Below are 12,598 nucleotides of genomic sequence, written 5' to 3'. Positions count from 1 at the left end.
CCTTTACACTGCGCTTAGCAAATCAACTTGCAGTTCATCCTCATAGATAATGCACAGACATTAAATGCACTGCCAGATGCAAAAAGCCCTTACTCCCAAAAGTTTTTTAAAAAAGAATCAATAAGCACAAATAATGCAATGCTTTTAAAACTTACCATAGAGTGACTCCATACTGGCTGCATCATTGTCAATGAGTGCTGAAGCCACCCACACAATGCCCAGGATAAGCAGAGCCAGCAAAAAGAGCATCACAAAGGTCTCCAAAATACGTGCCTTAATGCCCTAAAAGGCACAGAGAAAGAAAAAGGATCATTTAGATATAGCCAACAAGGTTGTAATCATCAAAATATGACAAATATGCATTTACAATCATTAAAGCATGTGATTAAAACTGATGTTTGTGTCACTGAGTTTTGAAGTCTGAAGTGTGTATATCAGAGTTCATTTTACTAGACATGTCCCTCCTCCTCCAACCTGCCTCACTCATATTAAACACCATTATTTCCATTCACAGCACACAAACATGACATAAACGCTCCCACAGATTCCTGTGTAAAACAGCTATTTTATACACACATATTGTGGTCTATAAAGTGGCTCTAAATGGGGCTGGTGGTTGCAGAGGTGAAATTAAAAAGCGTAAAGAGGGGGTTGGGGGGGGGGGGGGGGGGTGGTATAAGGAGCATGAAGCCTGGCTGGGTCAGCTACTGTCTACGATCAAGAGCAGGCCTCCCATCTGGGGGCGATTAGCCGCTCCCTTAGCATCACGGTCGTGTCCCAGGCCATGCAGACGAGAGGCTTTTGGGGTAATTTGGGTTTTCCGGGTCACAAACTGCTGAGTGGTTAATAAAGTCCTCCTCTACCTGTTCACACAGTTTCCATTTCCCCCCCTGCTGGAGAGCTGAGCTGTCTAATACTGTGAGATAGATAGGCCTTCTCATACACATGTCAGGTAGGCGAGCAGGCATGGGATAACAAGGGCTCTCTGCTTTTGGAGTGCTGCTTAAATTGGGCACACATGAGCAATTTGTTACCAGCTAACATAATGGCTGTGTGGTTGCTGTTCAGCATTTGCCAACAGGTACATGGAGGGGGACTCTCTTTGAAAGTTCCCCCGTTAACCAACTGGCTTTATAGAATGGAAGTGGTTTCAATTCTGCAGATTAAATCAGACAGGGCTTCGTTTTACCCAGCACAGCTCATGATTAAACCACCTGTTCATAAGCATATGCATTTAAACTTCCATCACAGATGTCTTCTTTTCTATTCAACCAAAAAAAATACCCCTTTCTTTCTCATTCTGGAGCTTTATTTGCGAGCACCTGTCTGACTTGTGCATATGAGAATACATTAAACATCTGCATATTCTGAGTCTCTACTTTGAAAAGTGATTTGATTCTTTTTCAGAGATGAAAATCCCATTGCATACTTTTGCTATTACTGAGCAATCGTTTTTCTTTTGCTTCTTGTTACATTGAAACCCTCGGTGAGTGAGAGTAGAATTTTCTAGCACAACAAGGGGAGAAGTGGGCAGGGTCTGGAGTGCCCCAATGTGGCCAAGGCGGACACTGCAGCTGCTCGACAGGTAACGTTGGAGGGGGGATGAAGGTCTTATAAATCTTTAGTCAGCATGATACAAAAAAACAACCAAAACCTTCAATCAAAAATATTACACATACATCACAAGGATAGCATTTCTTAAAGAAGCAATGTTTACTAATATGCTAACAAACAAGCTATTAATTTACTAATCAATGAGGATCAATACATTAAAATATAACCAAAATCTGATGTGGACATCTAATTCTAATGGCCATCTCATGCTCTTCTGTACATAATGAGTTCTGCAGTCAAACATCTCACAGCACAGCTAAACTGGGCAGCAGCAACACACTTAATACCGCTGACTGATAGAAAAGATGAGAAAGGATGAGCTTGAGAGAAATAAACCAAGACAACAACAGAGCGAGAAAAAGAGACTGGTGGAGGAGAGGAGTCAACGTCTGAGCGCATCTCATTCCCTGGAGGTAAGAGAGGTGAGAGAGGAATGCTTTCAGGGACTTGAGCCACGTCCCACACGCGTTCTCTTAAGGATGCATCAGGACGAGCAAGAGCCAGAGGCAGGACGCTTGTCCGCTCAAGCGCACCAGTCCACCTTAACAAGCTGGCCATGCCATGCTGAAGGTGTATTCCCTTTAGATAGGTCGCTCAATCATTTATAAGACTCAAATCATTACCCATTCAGATCATTTAGGGCAAAGGCAATGCTTGTCACCTCCCTTACTATCATCGCCGGCTCCTGCTTCGCTGGAAGAACAATCCTCTGTGTCAGACGTGGTTCGGGCTGAGCTATGAGGCAGATTGGTTTAATTGATCTGTCCACATGCATGACTTTGCACACTAAAGGTGTATCCCTTTTCTTTATTGCAATAAAATTAAGTCCTAAGTTTTCAATCAAAAGGCATTTCTGAGACATTAAAAGGAAAATCCAACTAACCTATTATCACTGATCAAAGATTAAACTGTCAACTGGTGAAGGAAGGCAGACAAAAAAAAAGAGAAAGACCTCCGCCTTGGCATCCAGAGCGCCCGCTGAAAGTTTCTATTCTTGCCTTTCTAAATGTGTAACTACCTCTAAATATAGCAGCTCTGAAATATTCAGCATCCCCTGATCCTTACACCGACATCGAGTGAGGGGCTGTTTAACTGCAGCTATGCTCGAAACAAGACTGGAGAGACTTCCAAGAATGTAGTGGCCAGAGAGGAGATTCACCGCTTCATATGCAGTAGCAAACAAACATGCAAGAATTCACAGACCCACACGCGTAGTCAGCCAAGTAAATCAACCTCTAAATCCACCCAATTACACAAAGCCATAAAGGGCCTGGAAACAGTTCACAGGGGTTTTTATTCCCACTTAGTTTGTGCTGCAGAAAAACTAAAGAACAGTCTGGTACTCTGTCTTTGAAGTAAAGCTTTGGTCAGTGATTTCAGCCACAGCACATAGGAGGAAGAGTATGAGAGAGAGAAGAAGAAATGATACTTGGATGTTGATGGAAAGGAAAGAGGGGGAGAGAATTCAAACAAAAGAAGGAGAGGCTCAGTGTAGCTGGAGCTTCCTTGTTGCTGCCATCAATCCTCAGCAGGTCAGTGGGTGGTGGCAGAGATCATCCCACAGACCATCCTTCTGCTCACTGTCAGGGGCGTGTGGAACAAGGGGCAAGAGTGTAATAACTGAAGGAGGGGGCAACTCTTTCTTCTCCTTCATTTTTTTTAGCTCCAGAGCAAAAAGGACTGCCCTCCTTGCTAAAGACATGCCAGATGCACAGGGACCTTATTAACGTATCCTTCAACCAGTCGGCCACAGCAAAGTGACCGTGTCAGAGACAGAAAGCAGAGGAGAGGGACACTCCCCTGTAAAGCTGCACAATGAACTTCTAAAGACTCATATAAGACTTCTTAATAAAGCACCAATGACAAGAAAGCATTGAACATGATCAGCATCACATCGTATTGTGCAAACCAAAAAGAGAGGGAGGGAAGGGTTTAACAGGAAAAAATAAAACAAGGGTGAAAGTTAAATGACTTGGTCTTTAGGATGTGGATTAAGACTCCCGTTTCCCTGCTGGTTTCATGACTGATGAGTCAGAAAACTCAAAGAGTTTAAATGAAGGAAGCAGCTTCAGTACTGTCTGATGTTTGCAGAGTTTTATTTGACATCCTACAGTGACTGCAGCTTGTTCTGGTTACAGAAAGGTGTCAGACTGGTTCATCATTTCCTTTTATGATGTGTTTTTATGCTGAACTTGTGCAGTATGGGTAAAGTTCGATATATATGTTGGTTGTTTGTGCTTTACATTTAAATGTGCTCCTCTGTTTACATGTGGATTTGTTTTTCTTTCCATTGTTTCTATTTGCTGATTTTAATGTAGAAAATGTCCACAATAGATTACAGAAAGGTCCCCTTAAGTGGCCAATAAAGTGGATGATATTGTGTGATATTATGCTGTGCAAATTGTGTTTCTTTGGATCATATCGTAGCATATCGTATCCTATCTGACTTATCATATCGCATCATATGGTACTGTATTGTACCATATCGTATCTGGCATACCACATTACTTACTATCATGTCATAGAGTTTTGCATACTATACTGTTTTATCACGTTGTGTCTAATTGTATTGTATAATAAATTGGAGTAATAAATAAGAGCCCATGGCCCCTAGGGAGGCCCAAAGCAATTACAAGGAGCCTGAGCTAGGGATGAGTATTGAAATCTGGTACCAACACATCAGGTACCTACCATAACAAACCACAAGACAGATTTCGCCTCCCTGCCACTCAAGGAAAGGCACAGAATACATTATGTGAAGAAGTTACAACCATTACTTTTACATACATGTTCTATTGGTGTTCTATTTTATTCAGCTGTTTCGTTAAAATCATTATCAATTATCATGAAAATTTCAGCCAATATTTACATACAATATTTTATCTACAAAAAACTGAATATTTTAGCTGTAAATCTTGGATGTAAAGAAAAAATTTAGTGAAGTTTTAAGCAGGGCCAACAGATCTACATTGGCAAAAGTCTTTTTATTTAGTCATCATTATTCCTTACACTTTTAAATGTGCTTAAAGGACTGAAATGTGTTATTTGTTTATCCTCAAGCTTGAAATTGTGCACTTTAGGGACTGAAGATTTAGGCCTGAACTGCAAGTAAAAACTTGTATCAATATCGGTATTGGACAAAATTGATTTCTAAATATCGGCATATCAGATATAGGCAAACATCCAATGTTGTGCATCCCTAACCGAAACCTTTTAAAAATATCAATTTAGCACCAGTTTTAGAAAAAACCTCAAACAAACAATAGCCAAGCCTAGGTTCAGCAAGGCTAAATAATAATAATAATAATGATTACAATTTTGCAACCAAAGCATGGCAAATTTGTGGAAGGACTTCCAAGTAAATTTTGTGCTAGCAATGAATCTACACCATACATCGCAACTACTAACAACTCCGGCAAAAATATGATGAGTCATATCTGCTCTCAGTTAACAGTGGGTATTAAAGAGAGGCAATACTTGTTCTGTTTGCCACATCCTACTTATGTAAGATAGGTTTTTTTCTTTGTAGATAGGGTTAATGTGTTGGTGTGTCATGGATTGGGGGGGGGGGTTGTATCATATGATAGTCGTATCATAAAGTTAAAGTATCAGGTGTTATTGTATTGCATTTTAATGATTTCCTGTATTATGGGCTTATGATTAAGTGCATGATATTACAAATAGTGTCTAGCAGACTTTCAGAATAATACTCTGCCCTATGTAAAGTATAAAAAAAACATAGCACCTCTATCCGCATGTATTATAAATAATGTCTTTCTTCAAAAACAGGGAAAATTGCTAAAAATGTGCACAAGAATCGCTCATTTCAAATAAAGTGAGTCACAAGATGAAAGGAGAAAAAAATCCTGAGCAATTCGCTTGTTCCTTTTTAAATTCCCAGCTCCAACTAATATGTTGCCATGGTAACGAACATTGTAACAGGCAGCTTTAGGGAGACATTGTGACCTTAAAGGAAGGTATGTAAACACCACTTTATATTCTCCGGCTGGCCCTGCCCGAAAGAAGGCCTGGGAAAAATGTCTGCATGTGCAGGAGATTTGAAATAAATATCCAGGCCCCCATTGTGGAGCTCAACAAAGACGAGTATCTTAGTAACACCATGCGGGGTTTGCTCGGCGAGACGTTTTCTCTCCCCCGCCTCCCCTCCACAATAAACACACTTCTCATCATTGGCGGGTTAGGGCTTAGGATGAGATTGATGAGGAGTTTCTTTAACTACCAGATGAAACCTGTTGGCCCTTTGCTGGGTCAGTCAGGGGGTCAGACTCGTTCCAACTCGTTTCAGGATCAAACACATTTCAATACTGTGGGGAAGACCAAAAGACTATTCACTGTAAAGCAACTTAGAGGTTCGTTGATAAAGAATAGCTATGTCTAGAAACCTTTATTCAAAATCTCATTTCATTTATAGCCCTTGAATGCAACTAATATATTTATTTCAGCTTTTAACAGCTGAGCAGTAGTGCTAAGAAAGTGAGATTCAAATAAACTAGAAATAGACCTGGAGGATGTCATCATAAAACCTTAATTTTTCACCTTGATCTTACTGTTCCTAAGTAAATATAGCTACAATATTTCATACTCTTCATGCATAATTTTTGAGCACACTTAAGTCCCTTGATATAAATAGAAGTCTGAACAAAGGCTGGTGCTGATGTCTTCACAGTCTTTGTCAAAACACACTGATCATCTCAGGAAGGATGACAGGGATGATCTCATCCTTATAACGCCATCTACTGGTTGCATAGAAATAGTTATAACAAATGATGACAAAGATGGATGAGGGAAATGAAATGCAAAACTAGGCTTTATAAACCTCATAGTTAGGTCAGAAAACTTCCTAACAGTACTAATAACACTGCAAGATGCAACTTTTAAAAAATTAAGTGTTACAGAGGTTTCAAAAACATGATCAGCACAAAAGAACTTGAACTACATGACCTTTAACAGCCTCTGAGATGCTGCTAAGCAAGATTTGAGAACCCAGCAGTAAAAGTGGGAGACATTTTACAGCAGCAAATAAAGCCAGATCATAGCATCTGACATCAAGAGCCTAAGTCTCCCTGATTCATCCACAATTTGGACAATTTGTTAAACTATTAATCACGTAAGTGACAGGGCCTCTGAAGAGGTGAACAGTTAACATTTAAAAGAAAGCATCCCCATCTACATTTTTATTCTGGTGGTGTCTTTAAGTACATCGTCAAAAGTAAACACAGCCACATGAAAAGGCTGACTTACAGCGTTAGTAGTGAAATTCATCATTCACTTCATTTCCGCAGTCAAAGGGAACTCACAGTGCCATAACATTTGCCCAGGAGTTTAAAATGCCACATAAAACCTTATGACATTGTGCTCTAATGCTGCTATTAGGAAAGGGATAATATCACATTATAAAAAGTCGGATCTGCGTTTTACATTCCTCTGGCTGTCAGCTGCATGATCGACTCTGCAGGCGGCTCAGTGTTTTTTTTCTTTAGAAGTGAAACAGGGGTGTCACCTCCATCCTGTCCATAGCAAACACACAATATATACCTGGAAGTGCAGCCCAACATTGACCAGGGCTTCCTTTAAAGCAAATTTATGGAAGATCAGTAGCAAGAAACAGTCTTGCAGAAATGAAAAAGAACAAAAAGGAGAAAGAGGCCCGAGTCCTGCTTCCTATACATCAGGGTCTGCCCTCTTCTGAACAAAAATCCAAGCGAAATAAATTAGTGGGCTGGAGAAGAAAAGAAGTGGTTATACACTACAGTACAGACTAATTTTTATGTGCTTTTGCCAGAAGGGACATAAACCAGAGAGGTTTCAAACTGTGACACAGGATAGAGGTGTATTAAAAGTAAATCTTTCCCCCTCCATGTTGCGAGGCTCTATTGTGCTGTCATGTTGCTGCCACTTTATGGACTTTTGGAACACGAGCTCCCAGCCTGCTTTTTTTTTTTGGAGGGTAATCAATTAAACGAGGAAGTTCGCTGAGCCTTACAACTCGATTATTAGCCTGTCCTTTTGAAGTTTTATTTTAGGGGGCTGGGGAGGGGGTGACAAGGAATCAGGCTTTAAATCAGAGGGGGCCGATGCAGCGGTGTTGAAGCGTTTGCAGCCTATGGCCTTATTGGAAGAGTTTGTCAGGATGTGGCGCTGGGCGAAGTCCAGATTCAGACTTTCATGGTTAATGAGCTTTCCGCAGTGGCAGTTACAGTCAGTGGCGTGAGTCAGGGAGAGGGCAAGGACTAGGCACCTGCTGCTGCTTTGGCTGTTAAGAGAAGCCCTGTACATGCATTGTGGAATAATATATCAACTACATTCTGTCAATCAAAGCAGAAGACATAGTCCCACATTCTCCTGGTTTAATTTTTAATATTTGTTATTTTTCAAGAATTAAATGATGTTTTTCCACCTCTGACAAATTGTTAACAAAGGTATACGCACTACAAAAACTTTATCATTGTTCATTTATAAGCAGTTCTTCTCTCAGTTTTTACTGTTATTCCAAGATTATGGATGCCCGGAGAAGTCTTACACTTTTTCCTTATAACAAATGCTTTAGATCAAAGTTGCTAACATGTGTAACATCCACCCGTACTACTTATTCCATCAGGGTTATGGGGCTAGAGCTAATCTAAGCTGTCAGTGAAGCAGGCCAATCACAAGGCTGACACATAGACAAGCAAACAGTCACTCTCAAATTCACACCAATTTATCATCACCATATAACCTAGTGAGCCTGTCTTTGGCCTGTGGCTGGAGTACCCAGAGGGAACTCATGCATACACAGCCAAAGCTTGATAATGCCACCCAAAAAGACTTTTTCCAATAGGGCAATTGAACCAGCAACCTTCTTGCTGTGTGGCAACGGTACTAACAACCATACCACTGTGTAGCCCATGCAACAAGAAAATATATATTTTTAAATGACAGCTATGTTTATAAAATCTGAATCTGTACCTTCTTTGATCCTGCAAATCCCTCAGATTCCAAGAAGAAATAGGCGAAGGGCATCAGGACAAAGAGGCAAAGATTGGAGAACAGTGACACCAGGTTCCACAAACCTGCACAAATCAAATACATAATGCTGTTAATGAACACAGAGTAAAATGCATACATAATTATTCAGACATTTTTTAAACCTGGGAATGTCATCATGTTCTTAAAAGGGTTTTCCTTGATTATAATCCTATAGTAGTTGTGAGGCAAATTGCCATGATGTGTATTTTTCTGTCAACATGTTCTCCTGCCATGTTTAAGTTGTGGACTCTGATGCCCTCTGGTGGATGCTGCAGCCTCAAACAGCATAAAAGACAGTTGACGGCAATACTGACTTATTACTATATTTGCATGGCTGACTGCAAGATATGCAGAAATATAATTTGTACTGATAGTCTAAATAAAGGAATTAATTTATTTCTTTTACATACTGACTGGTTTTAAAGAAAGGAAATGAGTCATGGTTAAGACAACAAACATATTTTGGACAAATGGGTCCGAATTTGTGTGCATTTTTCTACTCTCTTGGAAAATTTTGAATGAAGATGCTGTTTGACGCTAGATTAAGTTCCCATATGAAAAAGGGAAGAAGGCCTAAATATGCTTCATCTCAGTTTTAGAAAAATTGCGAGCATGTAAGCTTCACCAGCACATATGCTAAAAGAGTTAGAGCAAAAGACTCCGTATCAGTTTAATCTAGAGTTTTGAGAGGTGTGTCAAGCAAAAGAAAAAAAAAAGAAAAGAAAAAAAAAAGAAAAAAGAAATTAAACCATTGTGTTGCTTTTGGGCCCTTATGACAAGAAACATGCCATTTTAATACTTCCATCGAAATACAGAAAGCCAATTTGCTGTACTGAGACTTAACACTTTTTACTCAATTCTAAACTCTTGCCAGTTGCAGATCTATGATAAAAAAACAGCATTTTGCAAAAACAATTACAATATGCCTTAGAATCCCTTGATTATCTTGCCACCTGTTTCAATAATTTCCATTGCCCACAAAAAAGTTTGTAACAAGTTTCAGGCTGTGTTTCTTAAGAACATAACTTTTGCTGTTTGGAGTGGAATAAACATTTTTATGGTCCATTTTGTGCTTAAAAAATGTTTTGAAATGAGATCCGGATCAGTGTGTTATATGTTGTTATGCAGTTGTTTTATATTGTTGACCCCCACCCAACCCCCCACCAGAAGGGAAAAATCTAACTGTATTCATAGCCCACATGTGGATTGTCTTGATTAACTAAGGGGCATTATAACAGGAAATGTTAATGAGAGAACTGTTATGTGAGGCATTGCTTTTGAATACTGATATTGCGCTTAAGAGGATAAAACCGCGAGGTTCAAAGTCACACTGAGTGTTATATATTGAAGGTGGGCTATTCACGTACAACAGCTGTAAATGATGTCTTTAGTTCACTGCTAGCTACTGACTGAAGTGCACGTGTTTTTGCTAGAGCACTGGAAAATGATTAGCCTAAACATTGAGGAACACATTAACCTGAATTTTTGCTGAAATTGAATGAAACAGCAGCTGAATCTTTCTTTTGTTGACTGAGGTGTATGGAAAAAAACCTGCATGTCACATACACTTATGTTTGAATAGCACAAACGATTTTGTGAAGGCAGAGAGGATGTTCAAGATGCTCAACATTCTGGGCACCAATGCACATCGAAAAATTCTAATAAAAAAAGTTTCACAAATTGAACACATTTTTTTAAATGATCAACGACTCAGTATAAGGATGACATCAGAAATGGTCTCCATTGATAAAGAGACAGTTTGGCAGATTTTAAATGAAAATTGAAATATGACAAAAGTATGTGCAAAAGTTGTCCCAAAACTTCTGTCTCCTGATCAAAAGGAAAAATGCAAGAACATTTAAGGAGACATTCTTGTGGGTTTCCTTCATTTTATGAAGGAAACCCACATTTTTTAACAGGAGTGATTACATGCTATGAAACTTTTATCTACCAATACAATCCTGAGACAAAACGTCAGTCAATGCGTCGGAAAACACCATCTTCACAAAGGAGGACAAATTAAGTCCAAATTCAATGCAATGTTGACTTATGGCTTACATTAAGGGTAGAATTTTGGTCCCAGAAGGGTCAACGGTGAATCAGCACTATGACAAACAGAGTCTATACAAACTGTGAGAAAAAGTCCAAAGAACGAGACCAAAGTTGCTGAAAAATGGTCTCATTCTTCATCAAGACAATGCACCTGCTCACACTGTGCTCTCGGTAAAGCAGTTTCTAGCCCAAAAATAAGCACACAGTGCTTGATCAATCCCCCTCCCTATTCACCTGATCCAGCGCCATGTGACTTTTTCCTAAGAGCAAAATTGTGCTCAAAGAAACACGTTTTGAGTCTGTGTCAGAAGTTAAGAAAAGAACAACAGAGTATCTGAGACAACCATCAAAAGAAGATCTACAGCACTGCTTTAATCTGTGGAAGACCCAAATGCAGCAATGTGTTGAAGGGGAGTATACTGAAGGAGAAAGACACTGAAAAATGTTTATGCTCAGTAACATTGACTTACACCATTAGTCTCCTTTTTAATCACCATATCCTGTATAACTATATTAAACAGTTCAGATTTTGTAATTTGTTTTATTTCCTCTGAAACCCAATTCCATATTCATTCAGTTGAATGGTAATAAATTATTATTAAAAAAATCTCTCCCTAATATCTGAGTTTTACAATGTCAATTCAAACAAAACTGTTATTGAACCAACATTCATGGGTGGACTGAGGTCAACACAGCCTGACACAGCCCAGCATCAACACAGGTAAATAAAGATTCTAATCGATGTCAAATCAGATATACCAGAAGATGTTTGTTTTTGTTTAAGTAGACAGGGAGAGAAGGTTGATAAATAATAGAAAGAGACACATGAACTGTGTGATCCACTGACCGTGAATGAGGGAGCCATTGAGCCACTGAATGTAATAGTTTTTGGGGAAGGAGAGGAGGATCTCGTTACTAATGATTGAGAAAGGCAGGAGGAAGACGGCACCACCCGACACTGCCAGGGTGAAGGTGCACAAGTACAATCTGCAAATAGAATCAAACACATGCATACACACAGACAGACATTCAAAACATCCAAACATGAACAGACAAAAACAAACAAGTGTTAGAGACAAGGAGAGATGGAAAAGCAAAAACATTAAGAATCACAACAAATTCTATACTCAAGTCACATTAAACTAACAATTAATTCCACTCAGATTAGTGTTAAAGAGTAATTCTGTGTGTCAAGGATTAAAAAGAAGAAGTACATGAGAAATGTACTTATTTATTGAGAGGAGCTGCTTCAGTGGTGCTTTATTTCACCACCAGTGGGCTCTTGTCAATCTATACTTTTAATTATCCTCCACACTTTGCTCCACCCCTGCCCTGCCCCTGTCCTAGGACAAAAGAAAAACACTGGCTATGTTTCAGCAGCCTGCAGTGCTTTCCTTTTTAAAGAAATTCAGGGGCTGCAGGGCTAAAGATTGGGCCCAGGGGACTGACCATCTGCTCAGTAGTCCTCAGTGGGCAGCAAAAATTCTGCTCATCCTAGTATCAGTTAAAGAGCTCATCAACAGAAATGCTTCCTGAGCTCTTGTGCACCATTCTGCCGTGACTAGAACCTTCTGAGAGTGATGTGTTCTGTAATTCTAAACTGACTGATAGATGATACATGCAATCAAAGCTCTGTGGTTCATTCAGAATGTTAGTGGTAGTCAGTGAAAAAGTATAATGATTTTTGATTTTGTGTAAATATCTATTAGCAATGGTACTTTTATAAATAATTAAAGCACCTCATTAATTAGTAAATCAATTTCTAGATTAGTCAAATAAAAAGGCGTAAAAGAGAGGACATGTCTGTCACAATCTCCAGGTGAAGCTTCAACATGATTTGCCTTTAAAATAACAAAGGAAACCCAAATGGATTCAACAAGCATTAAACTATAATGACTACAAAGAT

General features: G+C 39.3%; 1 protein-coding gene across 1 annotated transcript in view; it reads right to left on the bottom strand.

Annotated features, from left to right (window-relative positions):
• lmbr1 (limb development membrane protein 1) overlaps positions 1 to 12,598 on the bottom strand; it is a 47,676-nt gene that overhangs the window by 28,018 nt on the left and 7,060 nt on the right. The window contains exons 4-6 of the mRNA XM_041814548.1: positions 11,540 to 11,679; positions 8,581 to 8,684; positions 156 to 282 (exon numbers count right to left, since the gene is read on the bottom strand). Of these exons, the coding sequence (XP_041670482.1) occupies positions 156 to 282; positions 8,581 to 8,684; positions 11,540 to 11,679 (371 nt within the window). The remainder of the gene's footprint in view (positions 1 to 155; positions 283 to 8,580; positions 8,685 to 11,539; positions 11,680 to 12,598) is intronic.

The sequence above is a fragment of the Cheilinus undulatus genome, linkage group 19 (genome assembly GCF_018320785.1).
Source record: "Cheilinus undulatus linkage group 19, ASM1832078v1, whole genome shotgun sequence".
Taxonomy (NCBI): Eukaryota; Metazoa; Chordata; class Actinopteri; order Labriformes; family Labridae; genus Cheilinus; species Cheilinus undulatus.
This window is presented reverse-complemented; position numbering and strand designations above follow the sequence as displayed.